Source organism: Ascaphus truei, chromosome 3 (assembly GCF_040206685.1).
Source record: "Ascaphus truei isolate aAscTru1 chromosome 3, aAscTru1.hap1, whole genome shotgun sequence".
In the NCBI taxonomy this organism is placed as follows: Eukaryota; Metazoa; Chordata; class Amphibia; order Anura; family Ascaphidae; genus Ascaphus; species Ascaphus truei.
The window spans coordinates 405,351,512-405,370,071 of record NC_134485.1 but is presented as its reverse complement, the minus strand read 5'-3'; the positions used below and the strand labels follow the sequence as shown (position 1 = coordinate 405,370,071).

Below are 18,560 nucleotides of genomic sequence, written 5' to 3'. Positions count from 1 at the left end.
TGCCAACCAAGCACTGATGTCATTTTAAAGAGAGGGGATCACATTTTACATCAAGCAATCTGATTGGTTTATGTGCCATGTGTCCCAGTGACACATCTTGTGCGATGGGCCAGGCCTCTATAAAAAAGGCCTGGGCCCTCGTAGAAGACCAGAAGTCTTCAATGGGGCCACATCCAGTGGTGAAGAATATATATGAAGAAAGAAAATGACTTAACAGAAGAATTTGAAGAAATCATTTTTTTGGTGGCCATATGTTCCTTACTGGCTTGGTTCCGGGAGGCTTCCGCCCTAAAGATGATAAAAGCCTTCATCCAAGGTGGGGTCAATAACACTGTTTTATTACAGATCACCATTGATTGCCAATGTGGCCCCTAGTGAGAGGTCTAGTTAGTCACAGTGACAATCACTGTGTTATGATTTAAATGTGTTTTTTTATTATGTAATGTATTTGTAGAGGAGACAGGTAGTGGGGGTAGTTGCCCCTGGAGGGGGGGAGGTGTAGTATCGTAAGAGTTAACCACTTATTTGCTTTAGCTGTTAGTAGAGATGATGGGAGATGTGTTGGGGTGGATTTGGATCTGCAGTTGATTGACTGGTTCATCTGGTCCACGAATATCAGCGGTTCAATCTCAAAAAGTGGGATTCGCTTTATGCAGATTTTTTATTATTATTACCAATACACTCTGCGGATTCAGCAATCCGTTGGTGGATTCTTTAGATTGGATTCTACAAATCTGTCCATGGGTTGTATCCAATGGTGGTTTTTGATGACCGACCAAACCCATTTGCAGATTTTACATGGCAAAATGTATTTTGGGGGGAAAATGCGAGAAAATTCAGGAAACGGATTTGGGAAGATTGGTCCATCTCTAACGGTTAGTAGAGCATAGCTATGCACTAAGCCACAAAGGTTGCAAAGGGGGTAAGTTAGTGTAGTATATTTGTGTATTAACCCCTTTGATGCCTGTGGTATACAGTACATTGGAAATTGATATTACAGAACACTATGGTAGACATAATAGTAATGCGATTTACTGTGAGAATTAATGTGTTATTAACGAACGTGTTAATTTTGAATTGAGTCAACTACAAAGATATTGTACCCTATAAATTATTACTGCAATCTTTATGACTTAGGTCATAAAGTTGCGGTAATAAGAAGTGATACTTTTTTTTTGACAGGTACAATATTAACTCAGATGTTTGACTCCCAACCTCAGAGCTTTATTTATCAAAATCGCTCAACTGGAAATCTGGGGAAAAACAACTGAACCAGATTTTTAAGAAAATAAATTCAATTTAAAGGCCAGTTCCACCTTATCTCCCCCTCTCGCCCCTGCTCCCCCTGTATTTTCATGGGTAGGAAATAGGGGTTGACTAGAGATGAAATGCGCTCTTTTCAGCGCCTGGGACTAGGGATGAGAAAACTTATCATCAAAGAAAATGGCGTTTCAACTTTTTGCTAAAAAAAAGGAATCCCTATATATATATTTTTTTTAAATTCATGTGAAATTCAACTAGGCGAAAATAAGAGAAAGGGAAAGTGGACATTTTTGAAGTGAACTGAAAAAGTTAGATTCAACAAACGTAAATAAATACAAAACCTCCCAGCGAAAAAACAGCGAAATAGAAATGTAACCAGAATTGCATCTTTTGACACAGTTTCTGAATCACCAAGAAGTTGAATGAATTTTCACAGGATTGCGAAGAAATAGAAACGTGTGTCCAAAAGTTTGCAGGCAGAACTTAGACACATTCTCCCATCAGTACCGGGAACTTCACTGCTCCCAAGATATTTACCAGTGAAGGCAGTGATGCATATATTATAATGAGGAATATCAATTTTCTCCATTTTTTCCCTTATTTTGAGTGTCACAAAACTGAGTGGGCATAAACATTCCTACAGTAGTTAATAATTTTTATCTGACAAAAACAGATTCCTTAAATTGAAGGAATGTTGTGTAGTCATGGCTAACAATGCCTACTGTCATCTCTCCTGCTGGCAGCAAGACCTGGTAAGTTACAGGAGTGCCAGCAGTAATTATGGAGGTTTGCCCTCACACCCTGGTGAGGTGCCCTATGTATGGATGGGAGTGGCTACATATTCTGATTCCATTATTAGTGACCTCAGAGATGTGCCTACCTCCTGAGGTATATAAGGCACCGCACTGCCTAAAGTTAGTGCGTAGAAGCGGAGAGGTTAGTATGGAAGGTTGAAGTACAAGGAGAAGCCACAAGTGTAAGGTGCCCACTAGTGCAGTAACTAGTGGCACCAATTTATATCAAGCAAGAAAGGGCCAACTGTGTCCAGGGACCTGGCACAGGGGTGATCTCCCTACGGGGAGAGGGAATCCCACTCCATTGGGAGGGCGTACCTTCTGAAGGGAATCACGGAGAATGTGCGGCTGAGACGGTTTACTGTGATGTGCAGCTCGCCCACCTGTGGTACAATACAGATGACTTGTGCAAAGAGAACCCCCTGGTGTGAGTTTGCAATTACTCTCCTGGGGCCCTCACCACCAAGAAGGAGTTCCTCATCAGGACCATCTACCTGCATCCGCCTAGATCCTGATGAGGTGGAGGCGCTGCACATGATGTAATTAGGACTCATCACCCACTACCTCAGATACCTGTCTTGCATGACATCCCCCAATACCATCAAGCGGGAGACTCAGGAGTCCTGTTGCCTACAGGTGCACCACCATACACAGACATGTAACGGGGCTGGATAGACCACAGGGGCCAGTGTAAGATTGGGTGGGTCAGACCAGACACGAACACCCGTTACAGTTGTATATATTTGAGAGCCTCTGTTATTTTTCCTGAGTATATAGTGAAGGTGCTTAAAAGTATTTTTTTTAGTTCTGGGGTTCTGTTATACCTTTTTGTTATGTCATGGTTTGGGAAAGATAGTTTCCTGCCTGAGTCAAACATTATTACATAGTTACATAGTAGATGAAGTTGAAAAAAGACATACGTCCATCAAGTTCAAATTATGCTAAATTTAGATGACAGATACTTTATCCTATATCTATACTTACAGTATATTGATCCAGGGAAGAAAAAAAAAAACCCCAGTGAAATATCATCCAATGATATCTCATACGGGAAAAAATACATTCCTTTCTGACTCCAAGAATTGTAAATCAGATTACTCCATGGATCAACATCCTTCCCATGTTTACTTTCTAAAAAGATGTCCAACCTTTTTTTTAACATCTCTATTGTATCTGCCATCATTGTCTCTATGGGTAATGAATTCCACTTTTTAACTGCTCTTACTGTAAAAAAAACCCTTTCCTTTGTTGCTTGTAAAATCTCCTTTCCTTCTGGAAGAGGTCATCAATTTTGTTAATAAGCTGTGCTAGATTTTTAACATACATGTTTTAGAATCATTGGGGCCTATTCTCGTAACTCTGAAGTGTGTCAATCCGCTTCTAAAGAGCCCTTTCCTGTCGGCTTGGCATACTTTGCTATTCTGTAAGCCCTTCTCCTCTGTCCAATCCATGTCTAAAAGGCTTTTCTAGAAGCGGTTTCACTCTGGCTCTGTAAATCTGACAAGTTTGTCAAAAAAGCCTCACTCTTGCATATTTTTAAAGACAACTGCAATTCTCGTAGCTTTGTTATGCAAACCGCTTCTAAAAACTCACATATTTTTCAAACTACCTCAAGGATGACGAGATTGGTATCGCGATTTACATCCAGAGCCTGAAATATGGGTTTAGCTGAGAGAGCAAAACCCATATGTCAGACTGGGGATGGAGTTAGCACCACCTCAAGTCATTCCTCTTCTAAAGCAAGTACAATCCATGTGTGTTGGCTGTTAAACCTTGCTGTTTGTCACTTTTTATAGACACTGTGATTTGCAATAGAAAATTGTTTTTTTCTCCAATTTCCTACTGCTACTTCTGAACAGGGAAAACTGCACTGTTTGGTAATGACAACTTGCTAAAGCTTTGAGAATTGGTTCCATTGTATTAAGGTATATTGCATCTATTTTTCCCATCAAATATTAGTAAACAAATAATACCTGATGAAGAACCTTAAGAGGTTCGAAAGCTTGTAACATTTCAACTACTTGTTGGTTCAATAAAACGTATCATACCATCTACTCCCTCCTTTGTTACTACATGGGAGAAAGGACAAACATGGCTACCCACCATCCTTTGTATACAAGTTGGAAAATTATAGCAGGGAACAGAGAATTACTTTAAACTCAATTATGAGATGCATCAAGTTCCTGACTCATGTCCCTAATTTGCACTTTTATACTGTATCATACAATCTGCCAGGCATAAATCTGTCTGAATTAAATGCACAAAACTTGATAAATAAATCTTATTTTATTAGGGAAGGATGTACTGTAAATGTAAAATCTGATGTGAGTACTTTCTAGAAGTTTAAAGCATAAATCCCCCAATATGTGTCCTAATTCAGAATATTTGTGACTGGTCATAGCCCCTATGTTAATGAAGCCATGAGACATGGGTAAGGGGTGACTGTTATTGGTGGTGCACCCTCTTCCCTTCCCCTGGGATTCTATTAGTTAGGTTGGGGTTTGTTAGGAGTAAGTAAAGGAAGGAGAGGTAGCCCAAGGCTATATAGTTAGGTGCCTGGTTGTGCTGCACTTCCTATTACCTTCCTGCAGCAGAGGAGCTTCACTCCCAACCATCCTGTTTTGGGTAGGAGCCAGTATTGGTCAGTAACAAGTGGTCTCAGGTCATGGTATTTGTGTTGGTTTAAAGTTTTATATGTGTGTTGCATCTCTTTGTATGTGTAATGTACTTCCTATTTTTATTTAAAAAAATAAAGAAAAAGAAGAGAGAGTATATAAAAAAAAGAATACAGCTGAACCCCATTATAACACGGTGCTCGGGGTCCACATAATGAGACCGCGTTAAAACTGGAATTGCGGGAAAAAATGGCCGCCGCGATAAGGCCTGTCACATCATCATGTAGATTTCATCAGTCCCTTATAGGTCTGATTATGAGGATAGATCTGCAGGATGAAGCATTGGGGTGGGGGGAGGTGTGAGGAGAGACACAGAACAAAGATCTCTGGATATGCCAAACACTGCTCCAATCAATCCTAACCCACTCCCTGCGATTCCTGTGCCTCATTCGTATGCATTTTAAAAGTTCCCATACGAAGGCTTTCTGAAGATATTCTCCCGTGGATGATTTACTGGGAAGCAGATGCTTAATACATTTCTAATTATCCCTTCTCCAACATTATATTATGTGAACTACGCCGATAAGCAAATATAAGTGTACTAAAGTATAACTGGTTGTACTGAAAATAAAGAAAATATAGAAATGTATCCCCCCCACCTATTTTTTTTATACCCCCTCCCCCCACCCTAAAAATAATTTGTGTAAAAAGAACAATAAAATACAAGTTTAAAAAAAAAAAATACCCTGTGAAACCAATTAAGGGAGAGAGAGGGAGGGGGGACTTCGGGTCTACCATGAATTTAGGAGGAAGGCCGCAGAGAAGCTGATTACCACCCCTGCTTAATGTGGGGAGCGGGCTGCTCACTGCAGAAAGAGCCACAAGTTCTGCATCAGAAGCTGTTGTTAGAGAGCGGGTAACATATTTCCATTCCCCAAAATCTATAGGAATATATTGTACCAATGCTTCTCAAATCCAGGCCACTTGTGTCTGCAACAGTCTCCTGTCACAGGAAGCTGGGAGCTGCTGTCCTGCTGTGGATATGCAGTATTCTAGTGAAGATATTTGCATTAGAAGATAGGGAGGGAGTGTGGGTGAGTGTGCGTGTGTGTGTGTGTGTCCGTCTCCGTTACCAATAAAGCTTTGAGTAGATGTTTGCTTTTTTAAAAAACATCTATTCAAAGCTTTATTGGTAATGGACACACACGGAGACAGACACACACACCTGACGTCATTTGCGCGGCGCCACTTGAGGAGCTAAGTCGCGTCCTCAGTATGGTGGTACCGGCGGCCAGGGAAAGGCAGGAGATATTTGCGAGCCACGCACAGACCGCGTTATAAGCGGATCTGCATTGTAGCGGATCGCGCTATAACGGGGTTGAGCTATATAAGGTAATGAGAAATAAATGAAAGTATGTTGTACTTTGGGGTTTTATTCTTGACTTTCATTTTGTCCCAGCTGGTGGGGTTTATCCCAGACTGGGGCCTTTGGCAGATGGTGGTTTAATGCCTTGGTGAGTTTGGCGGAGGTGGTGTCATAACCTGTTTGGAAATCAGGAACGGGGGGGGGGATCAGAAGGTAAAATATATAAGGGTGGCTGTCGGTTATATACCAGCAGGGGGTGTATGCGTGGGGTCAAGACGCAGCCACGGGCAGTCTGGTATGGTACAGTTTTGGGGATATATCAGAAAGGTTTAATAAAAGTGGTGGCCTTTATTCCCCAAATATGGTTTGTTGTTTATATATGTCGGTGTACGTTATTGGTCATGACGGGGGGAGGGGGAGTTAATGGGACATCCATAGGTCATGAAAGAGGAAGGCCAAAAAAGTGTATGAAACAAAAACTCAGCAGTGAAAGAAAATAAATGATAAAAATAAAAGACCACTTATATTTTTTAACAGATTTTAGCACCTCCAGCAGTGATATTGTGTTACACATATTCTTACCATTCGTGTTTTTGTTACTTTTTATGGCAATGAACAGTTTTTGGTTATGCATCTACTGTACTTTTTATATCCACGACAAGCAAAAAAAAGATCAGGTGTTCATAGGAAGAAGGCAAACAGGGACATTGCAAATTAGGCTAAATTCTATTATTACTCTTTTGCTATTTATTGAGTACGGTGAGTTGATGACCTAGAATATTTCAAAGTGGCATTTTTTTTGTACTCAAATCTGTGCAATGTGAATAAACAATGTAATAGAAATCAGTCCAAAAAGGAAAATAAAGTGCGCCTCCACCCCAAAGTCAAAAAAGTAAGTCTGTATGGGAAATTAGTAGTGCCTTGCAAAAAAATAACTTTCTGTACAAAAAATGTACTGGATAACAAAAGATGGTTAAAAAAATTGCTGCTTGCTGAGATATTTGTTCTACAAACAAATGTCAAATGGATTTCAGATAAGTGTTGGATTGACCCTCTGGGTAGATTTCTTCTTGACTTTTTTACACTGGGCGTGCTGTTTGTTAGCTGATGACTGGTGGGTGGTAGATTGTTTAGTGGTTTGATCATCTCTATGGCCTGAATGCCTCGAGATGTCTGCTTATGGGCCTCCTGCAGAGAGCAGCGCTAATTATAATTGGAGAGGGAAATAAAATTTACCTTTATTGGAGAGTTTTTTTCTCCATATGCAGAAAGGGCATAAAACTGCATTTACAATTCTTTCTGCATATGGAGAGTTTCAACCAGCGCTATGAGCGCTGTTGAAACTAGTGGGGAAAAAATCGATTTTTTTTTTTTTCCCTCCACCGGCCGCGGAGCGCCAGCTGCTTGGTGGAGAGGAAAAATGTTGAAAATCGCGCCATTTTTTTGGCGCGAACAGCCACTAGATGGCGTTCGCGGCTCTCTGCATACGGCAGAAAAAAACACTGGAGAGATTAGGATCTCTCCAGCCGCGCGGCGAATTTCAAGAAAAAAAAAAAATGGCGCTTTTTTTAAAACTTGCCTTTTTCTGCTGCTTTCAGCTCTGCATAGGCACCTAAGTGCTGAAACCTTTTAACATGTGAGTGACCATGGCAGGGCAGCCAGTGTGAACAGTGGTTCCAGGCAGATGTGAGTGAGAGTGATCATTGTTATGTGAGAGATCAGCACCAGTTATGAGAGGGACAGCCTTGCTCTGAGTTAGTCAGTGTAGCATACAGCCGCACAGAGTGTGATTGGATTTTTAATACCCCCAGTTCCCCACATTGAACCTTAAAATTAAACAATGTTTGATGATATTTGGTATATCTGACCACTTTTTCTTAAGGGAAAGAGAACATAAAGTAGCCAACATTTGGAAGAGCATTGCCACACTTACTGTATCATCAATATTATATGGTGCCCACCTCCCTTTTTAAACAAACAGGAGTAAAGAAGAGTCCTCCACCACAGCAAAGATCTCTTTATTAGTATTTTCTTTGATTAGATATTTCCCTGGGGGGCTATGTATTAGTGGATATAGCAGTTTGTCTTCACATACTTGCACTGTTTTTTTCCCAAGTTGCATTATATGCAACCAACTTGTTGTTCACGTTTCTGTTGCAGAGTACTAAGCAAGTTCATGCCACCTCAGAATTGGCACATTTTTGACAGAAACAAATGGAGAAAGGTGGCGCATAGAGATGCACAATTTATTCTGTGTGCTGCTGTTGTGGAACTCCTCCCTGAATCCTCCTACTGATGCCCCACAGATCACAAGTTTTCTAATCGGGGCATAAATTGGAGCAAAGACCTGGTTGGGTGGCACCAATGTGGGTAAGGGGCTTAAATTGTGTTGTTTCAGTCTCTGGTTTCTAAGCTGAAAAAACATATAGCTAATGCAGCTTTAATTAAACCGCCCAATCCCCAGTACTGATTGTCAATAGAGTATGGTAATTTAAGAGGTGGCGATTCACAATGTGGTTATGCATTTTTGTATAGATAAATAGGAGGTGTGTACGAGCAGGGGAATTTCCTCAGCCGAACAGCGTGCTTAGCTACAAGATATTCAGTGCATTACCAACAAGAACACATCAGTACCAGTTGGCTCACCAAAGCAAAAAAGAGTTAGTGCATTGGGAATTCATCATGCTCAAGCAGCAATATGCCAAATGACTAATATTCAGGATGGCACCATAGCTTAATGATGGGGAACATTTCTATTACAGCATCGATCAAACTACACCAGCAAAATCTTGTTTACTTTTACTATTTATAGTATGTATGTACAGTATGTATCTTTATTTATATAGCGCCATTAATGTACATAGCGCTTCACAGCAGTAATACACGCGATAATCATATAAATAACACTTAATACAAATAACACATAATGGGAAGAAGCGCTTTCAGACATAAAAGTGACATTTAGGAAAAGGAGTCCCTGCCCCGAAGAACTTACAATCTAATTTGTACCAGAAGTTTATTACGGCAACATTCTGGATCGGTTACAAAGAAAGATATTGGCACATTGTTTTTCAAAAGTATAGCAACCTACCTTGTAAAGGAGCCATCATGCACTAACCAGGGCCCACCAGGTTTACATGTACACTAGCTACCATTGTTTATTACTTGTAGCCGCAGCTGATGTCAGCGCAAGAGCAAATGGGGATAGCGTTAGAACACAAGAGGACCTCCTGTACCAGAAATGCTTTTCTCCGCTGTGTTGACTAATATTTGAATAAAACATTCTACTTTTGATATATATGATAAAATGGACATACAGTATAGGGGTTATTTACTAATGTCTCCCGGCTGCGAAACTGGCGAAAAGTCTGTGCATAAGTATTGCACCAGATTTATCAAGGGAACAACTCTCGTAGCTTTAAATGGGATTCCTTTTCCTTAACGAATGTCTGTTTTTCGCACTAGTTTTACCCTATTTGTGCAATCGGGAGACTTCAGTAACTAGACCCCATGGTTTGCTCTATATTAAAAAAGTATTGATTTTTTTTTTTAAAACTATAAAAATATTGTAGGCAAAAAAAACAAACAAATCTAATGACTTTTATTAAACTCATATTTATTACACTCATTAATTAGGTCTATTCCTTCTAGTTCTTATGTGCTATTGTTAATACAATACCTCCAAAAGAGAGAGAGAGAGAGAGAGAGAGAGAGAGAGAGAGAGAGAGAGAGAGAGAGAGAGAGAGAGAGAGAGAGAGAGAGAGAGAGAGAGAGAGAGAGAGAGAGAGAGAGAGAGAGAGAGTGTGTGTGTGTGTGTGTGTGTGTGTGTGTGTGTGTGTGTGTGTGTGTGTGTGTGTGTGTGTGTGTGTGTGTGTGTGTGTGTGTGTGTGTGTGTGTGTCCTTACCTGACCCAGGAAGCCCTAGATTCACAGGGGAAAAAAGTATTTCACTTTAATGTAGTTTCTGGGGACAAAAACTACAAACATGTCCCTCGGGGTTGCAAATAGAAAACCGCTACACTTTCTATTGGCATCTGGAGCCAGCACTAACCCAGCGGCCCTTTGTGTCCAGATGGTCAGTATTTGTGCCAAGTGGAGAAAAAAGTACATCACTCAGGCACAGGGGTGGGGTCCCAGGAGGTGGAGACCCCACGGATCAGCACCGGGGGTCTCCAGGTACAGGAACGTAATAAAAAGTTAAAAAAACAGCGGGACACACAAACTGCTGCATTAACATCAACTAAACTGAAATTCTGTATTGTTTTGGACACCTAACGGGTAGAACTGAGCATGCTGACAAAGAAGGATTTTAAAGGATAATAGATATTTTCGATAAGTACACATATGATACATTTTATTATTCGTACAAATGCTCAACATGAGTCAGCGGCAAAACTGAGCTGAGCGAAGTCTTCAGCAATACAGAGTACACATGCCAAATGCCTTAAATTACACAGATAACAGAGCGTGAACTGATCATCCTGGCTGCTCCACAAATGTCTAACAAATTGTGAACGACCCAGTGGTTTACATGCACCAGCAATATAATAATAACAATACTTTTTGTGCATGCAGTTCTTTATGATGAATTCAGCAATAAGAATGTTATTATTTCCCGCATCCTTCCAAACAAGCACTTGCTGAACCAGCTTACACACCAACATATGTCACTGCCTGCAGAGCCAGGTTGTTGTCATAAAATGCTGGAGCTATGAACATGCATTCAAGACATATTAAAGCATGTCTTACCTTGCATCCAAACATCAACGATAAAGTGTTGTTGGTGCATGCAACTTTGCAGTGGCAAATCATTGGTGTAAAGCAGTCAGGGCTTTTAACAATGGGGGACATTCCTTCAGTGCTGCAGCACTGGCAGCTTCATAAGAGACAGGAACAAGTAGCCCATACAGCAGCACATGGAGTGGTAACTGCTCAACAGCCAGAGTCCCTCATGCTCATCACAAGCAATGCATCTCTACCTGTGCTCCATTCAGGCATTTCGTTCTTGCTGATGAATCAATGATGCAGCATTGATAAAAAAAAACCCCACATGATTTCCCTTCCACTGGCAAATTAGTTTTACACTAGGTGTGGAAAAAATTAGCATGTAAAAGGCTGTAAACGCCTACTCAGAACAATCACATAGGGTTGTCATGCCTGCTCAAGTGGGATGAAATTATTCTATATGAAGCAAAATACTGCAGCTCCTGATTTGGTAAGGAGCCAGTGACTTGCTGCAATACATAGTGACTGTGAGAAAGATGCTTCTCTTACAAGGCAGAATTCTCTGCCTTTATCAATATGCGTTCACATGAGGATTCCCTCAAAAATGGGAGACGGAAAATCAATGGCATCACTTCTCAGTGAGAGCTGCAACCTTTTTATAAGAGCAAAAGGAACCTCACTGGGAAGCTGAGCATCCAGATGTCAGGCTCTGCAATTGGAGCGAGTCACTCACATTTACTCAGTCCTTCCCTCTCTCAAATGAGCTTTCTTCAGGCGCAAATGCACAGATAGTCTGACAGATCAAAGAGTGAATAATTCTACAGTAGGACCAAGCTGCACCATAAATACACAGCAACAAGAAATCACTCTGCACAAAAATAGGAGCTCCTGTGGTAAAAACATTATTTATTTTCCTTCAGTATTATTTCCCCCAAATACAGCTTATACTAACCATGATCCAATTATTTATTTGTTCTGACATTTTTATAATACCCACACGTGTTTATTACAGATAAATAATCAGTTTGCTAATTGGCGAATCTTATTAATGCCAAAGTAAATTGATTGCCAAGTGAATTCAAGAGCACAAGGTAAAAAGTATGTAATTAAGCAAAAGACCAAAGGATTGTTTGCTTGATTCAAAGGTTTTACAAAATACAAACATTTTAAAATGTGGTCATGGATATTGGAATTACAATTGCCCAGTTGTGTGTGTCTTTACACTAAGCTCAAATTTCTCCACCTGTGCCAGCTCTTCAGACTTCACTCATCCCTTTCTCGCTTACATGCATGCACACTCACGCTCCTTTTCACAAGCCGTCTTCTTACACACTCCACATACAGATTCACACATCATACTCACCCTTTTACTCAATACATACTCTACAGCACTTACTGTACACTTTCTTAATCATAAACACAACCAGGGCCGCCAACAGGGGGGACAGCAGGTACTGGCGTCCCGGGCCCAGTAAGTCAGTGTGCCCCTCAATAAATCCCGTTGCCCGGACACCACGGATGACAGGATTTAGCGTGCTCGCGATCCACCAGGCAGCGCGCGCTTCTCTGCAAAGAAAAAAAAACCCTTCACCCTCTCCTGATTGGCTGGCCCGTGCTGGCACACTCCCCCCTGATTGGCTCTCTCTCTCCCCACTAATCTCTACTAGTCTCTACTAGTTACTAGTGGTATACTTAAGGTGACCATATTTTTCCCGCAACAAATGTCGCGCATGCGCGAACAGCAGGCGCTGGCTGAAAACCGGGACAGTTTAATACATTTTGGGATACCGGACAAAAAAACGGGACTGACACAGCTAAAATGGGACATCTGGTCACCCCGTAGGTATACTGACAGTATTGAGAGTGCCTGATAAATAACGGCTGGAATCTTTTTTGGCGATAAGGCACTGTAATGAAGATTGAAGAATGTTGTTAGATATGAAAAGGCCAGAGAAAGGGGGCATGAGTGCAGGTAGTGGTATAGTGAGAGTTCAGAAATAAGAGGTAGAAACAGAAATCCTGAACAGAAGATAAAAAGCAGTGCACTATTCAGAGTATTCTTAATGAAGTAACTTCCAGGTATGTGAAGGAACAGTGGAGGGGGCAACGTTTCATGTCCCACATGGACCGCTCATTTTTAATAACATAGCGCTTGAATTAACTTTGCGGACTTGCGAAGAAATAGAAATGTTTGAACAAAAATGTGCAGTTCGAACTTTGACACTTTTTGCCCATCTCTTGCTATAACACAGAAAATCTCAGCTTTTTCCGTAGGACTCCATGGCAGTAATAACGCAGAACATCACAGAATATCCCACCGTACTGCAACCCTGGCTGCAATAACCTTGGCTACATCTGTATAGATTATATTTTTTTTATAATTGGTAGGAATAGCGAATGAGATGGCACCATTTGATCTGTCTCTACTGAAATTCTATCACTTAATCCAAAACACAAATAATTTTTAGAACCACAACCAAAACATGGGGTCAATTCTCTACTTTTGCACTTTTTAAAATATTCTTCAATTAACTACATTTTTTCATTACTGTGTGCAATATTTCAAATATGCGCCTAATTTTTAAAAGTTGATTAAAAAAAACCTAGTGACAAGTTTTTCAAATGCTAAACATTTTGCATGATTAACAGGCATTAACTTAGGTTAATGTGCATTAACCTTTTTATTGCAAAGGGTAGTTGCCCCCTGCGTGGTCCTAGACTCGAGTCTAGGCGCAAAATTTACCTTTCCTGTCTTGCCTTCAAATTCTTTATGGGCAAGCTACCCAGCTACCTGAACAAGCTCCTCACCCCTACCACATGCAGCACCTATCATCTGAGATCAGACTCCAAAAGATTGTTCATGGTCCCAAGGCTCAACAAAGTATCCAGACGTTCCTCCTTCTCTTATCGTGCACCCCAAAACTGGAACAACCTACCAGAGACTCTCACACCCACCACCAGTTTAAGTTCTTTCAAATCTAAGGCTGTCACACATTTTAATCTGGTCTGTAACTGTTTCATACGCCCATAATATTTATTATCTTTAACTGTGCATGCAATGTCTTGTATATGTAGCTGGGTTCCCCCCCCTTCTCGCAATACAGCTATTACCGGGAACGTGGGCATGCCGTTACTAAGGCCGCAGTTGGGTTGTTAAGGTCGGGTGGCTCAGAGTGTCGGGCACAGTGAATAGTGCTCAGCAGAGTTGCGCATGCGCAGGAGACGCGCGCAAGGAGCTGGCCTCACAGTAGGGACTATATCTCCCATGAGTAGCCGGGGTGCCCCATGTGACGCCCGGGGACCAATAGAGTTGGAGCATCTCCCCGCAAGGGATAGATGTATGCGTGTGATTGATTACACAGTTCAGTTGGTGTCGGGAGCAGCAAGGCAAGGAGGTAGCGTGCAGGAGTCAGTGACTCTCTGCACTAGGCTAGCAGCCCCTTAGGCCCCACCTAGCCCTGAGTCACTACAGCGGAGTATTGTAGGGACCGGACCCAGTTAGGGACATTACCCTTAGTTGATAGCAAGTTCTTAATAGACCCAGCCAACGCTGCGCGTACGCCCAGGGAGTTGGGCCTAGACTGTCGCTATCGTTGCCGAGGTCTTTTCGGCGGAATCTCCCCGGATGGTGGTTGCGGTGTTCGTCCGACTATCGATCCATTGTGAAGCTCGATTGCAGGCCCGAGCACTGGAGAGCTCGGCAGGTAACCTCGTTCAGTAAGTGCACCAACTTTACTGTTTGATAATGTTACTGGACTAGTGACGGCGCAGTCATATATATATATTTCCCCCCCACTCAAAGGGTGTGGACAGATTGTGTAGGGGTAATGGACACGGGGTGGAATCACCCGGTGTAAGGTGAAGTCGAATTGCTAACCACCATGTGTAGTGTCCCCCTCATGGGAGGGACACCTGTTATTTGGTAATAACCAATTACATGCAGTAATGCCAGTTCTGTTTTGCCACTGTTCGGTTCATGTGATTATTTCCTGTGAGGGCCTTCTCCCACTCCGTTGGGAGCCCTCCCAGGTGGAGGCGCTGCACCACAGGATATTGATATATGTCTGGGCCCCCAGGCTCCACAGCGGAGACTTAGGTTCCTGCGCGCCACACAGGTTACACAGCACGGCAGTAGCGCTAGTATTCTCCAGGAATACCCGTTACATATATAATGTATACCCTGTTCATTTATGTAACTATTTGTAACCATGTATTATTTGTCTTAACTCTGTGCCCAGGACATACTTGAAAACGAGAGGTAACTCTCAATGTATTACTTCCTGGTAAAATATTTTATAAATAAATAAATAAATAAAATGGTGATATACATTTATTTAACTATGAACAAAAAGAGAAAGGCCCATTTATTTAACTATGGTTCACGTGAGAGACTTTCTATGTACCTATTAAAGCTATACAGTATATCATTTTTTTTCTGCACAAGTAACAATTTTCATTTGTGTCCATCTTGAATTAATTGCATATCATGTACCCAAAATATAATGTCACAAATATGGGAAAAAAAATCAGTTTTTATATTTATATTGTTCTAGTTTTCTATAACAAATGTCATCCTTATATTAACATGAATACTAGATTTTTGGACAATGCAGGCCTTAAATTTGCAGGATTTTAAACTGAATTTAAAATCTGAAAATAAAAGGTGACCCGCATCAACCACACGATTAAACTACCCCTCGTGTAAAAATACCCCACAAAGTATATCTTCTTTTTAAAGTATATCTTTTTTTTAAAGTATATCTTTTTTTTTAAAGCAGATCCAGACACAAAGTATCCGGTCGCTCCTCCTTCTCTTACCGTGCACCCCAAAACTGGAACAATCTACCGGAGACTCTCACAGCCGCCACCAGTCTAAGTTCTTTCAAAACTAAAGCCGACTCTCATTTTAATCTGGTCTGTAACTGTTACATACACCTATAACATATATTATCTCTAACAGTGCATGCAATGTCTTGTATATAATGTATAACCCTGCTCACTTAATGTAACTATGTATTTGTAACCTTGTATTTGTCATCATAACTCTGTGCCCAGGACATACATGAAAACGAGAGGCAACTCTCAATGTATTACTTCCTGGTAAAACATTTTATAAAATAAAATAAACATAGAAAGTTATCGCGAGTAAAAAAGTGACAAAAACCTTCCACCGTAGAGTGTACAGAAAATATAAATACCACGTGGAGATCCACAAACACTGAAGCCAGGGATTCTCGGCAATGACCTGCAAAAAAGCACTCAGTTTGTCCATTTTTGCTTCCAGCCCGTTTTAACATGAATCACATGAATCACTATAAGCTTATACCTGCCTCATTACACGGCTTTTTCAGCACAGCCTAGATTAAAGCAGTGCATGGCCAGTAACCCTACTCAAAGGTTTCGACATTTTTGGGTCTCATCAGTGTGAGGATGGTTTCAATGTAACTCGGAAGTGTTTTTCTGCACAAAAACTTCTAGCTAGGAATCTTTTTTTGTTTTTTTTGTTTTTTTAAACAATGTAAATTTATGACAAAAATATCAACACTTCAGAGTTTGCATCACAATTTCTCATACCAGCTTAGTACAATCATGGGGAAATATCCCTAGTGTTATTGCCCTGGGTCTCCTGAGTAAACATGAATAGGTTTATGTTTTGGCAAATACAGGTCCCAAAATAGTAACATTTCTAAGCCTAAATGTTTTTGGGGTATGAATCTCAGAAAGACCAAAGTCCTATTCAACAAATGTGTCAACTCTACAATGATAGAAACAAATTGGAATAGTACTAGAAGATGTCAAACATATGTCTACTTTGGGCAGCAAGTATCAATGGGAACCTTTCAAATTAAATCAAGGAGAATGAACTCTGCTGTCCCCTTATTATTCGGAGTCCCCCCCTTGCCACTCTGATGTCCTCCGTCACTCATGCTACTCTGATCTCCACCAACCCCAGCAACTCTGACACCCCTCCTACAACTCTTATTGGCCCCTCTCCATCAACTCTGTTACCCCACAGCTCTGATGCCACTCCTACAGTTTTTAGTATCCTAAAAATGTGACCCCCCCCCCTCATTGTACATCTATATAGCTCTCCCTCATGGCTTGGGCGGGTGAAAGGAAGGGTGTAGATCTCGTTGGTGAAGATGGGAGGATTTTAAGTCTGAACAACAGAGATGCCATATTTTCTGTATTCACACTAACTGCATAGCTAGTACCTAAATAGTTAACCGTAGGAATAGCAGAGAAATGTAACAAGGCCATAATACAAAGGGGCCATAGAAAAATAATGAGACAGTGAGAAGTTGTTGGGTAGCACAGGATAGCATAGCAGGTTTTAATGATCATACTGATAAGAGCGCAGTTGTAAGGAGAGACGGTTGAAATTGGGACAAGCCTATATTTGGGCAAGTCTGGATGTGCATGGATGAGGTATAAATGTTTTATCTGTATGTATTGAAATAAGAACTGCTGGATAAAGTGATACCAACAGAAATTGCAGCTCTCCACTCACAGCTGAAAATGCCCGTGAAGAATTATATGATGCTGATTGCTTTCTATTATCTCTGAATAAACTATTGAAACAAGAACAATCTGTGGAATTATTGACTGAGGTGGAAGTACCTATTTTCAATTGGTGGTCGGGGGGTGGGAAAGAACCTCTACCATACCCTCTGTTCCGCTGTCTCCAGGTGCTGATGTTTCAGCCAGAGACAGCAGTGTATGGGAGAGCCTCCTGCATGTGTGGCATTGCAGGAGACTGTGGCAATGCTGTAACATTAGAAGCCAATGATCTCCCTCTATCACCTCCCTCTTTTTTGCCTTCTATATGGGACTGTCCCTTGAAAGCCACATGAGTTGATGAGGTCATCAACAGGAAAAGTACAGAGGAAAAAAGGAAGAGAACCCAAATGTACTGTATGTATGGTATGTATGTGTCCACTGTATGTATGCATGCACAGTATGTACTGTATGCATGTATATAATTATTTACATAGTGCCATCCAGATACATAGCGATTTACAGCAATAATACAGGAGACATAATAGTATAAAATAATGGGAATAAGCAATTCAGACATAAAACAATAGGAAAATGTGTCCTTGCCCTGAAGAGCGTACAATATAAGTGATAAGTGGAGTGAACGTACAGAGAGAGAATGAGGGTTTCTGATAAGTGCGTCTGCAAGGGGCCAAAGTTACTGCATCGGAGAAGTATAGTATCAGCCAATGGAGCTACCAATATACTTGTTAAAGAGATGTGTTTTAAGAAAGGTCCAAAAGGTGGAGAGAGAATGTGCCAGTTGGATATTGAGGGGAAGGACATTCTAGAGGTGTGGGGCAGGGAGTGAGAAAGGTTATAGGTGGGAGGGGGCTTTAGATACAAAAGGGGTATTTCGGTATACTATGGTAGTGGGAAGTAGGATGTGAACAACTAGTATGGAAGATACAGTAGACCTCCTAATCAATATGTTTAAATGAATAGAGCAAAAATTTGAGCAAATGGAAGAAAATAATCACAGAACATTGAATGGGCACCATATATGGAATAATGACTGAGGTGGAAAATGTAGGAAAGACTTTTTCTGTATACTGTATGCCAAAAAAAGTCCTGTCTTTTCCTTTTCTGAAACGAATGCCAATCACATACTTATTGTCCTTAATTTGTATCTGTTATGACAGCATGACAATTACAGTAGTTTAACATTATAGGACAGTAGAAAAAAAATATTTAACTGTATATTCTTACCAAAAATGATTGCATGAAAGATTGAAAACAAAAATTTCCCTGCTATTTAAAC

At 40.9% G+C, this 18,560-nt stretch overlaps 1 protein-coding gene across 10 annotated transcripts in view; it reads right to left on the bottom strand.

Annotated features, from left to right (window-relative positions):
• The window catches only part of DLG2 (discs large MAGUK scaffold protein 2), a 1,892,764-nt gene that overhangs the window by 1,207,617 nt on the left and 666,587 nt on the right, over positions 1 to 18,560 (bottom strand). Inside the window, exon 1 of one of the 10 annotated variants that reach the window (XM_075592573.1) lies at positions 10,787 to 11,464. The exons of 8 other annotated variants lie outside the window; for them this stretch is intronic. In XM_075592573.1, the coding sequence (XP_075448688.1) occupies positions 10,787 to 10,888 (102 nt within the window). In that variant the 5' untranslated portion in view covers positions 10,889 to 11,464. Of the gene's footprint in view, positions 1 to 10,786; positions 11,465 to 18,560 lie in introns of those variants that run through there. One more of the 10 variants, XM_075592578.1, reaches the window with a different exon arrangement.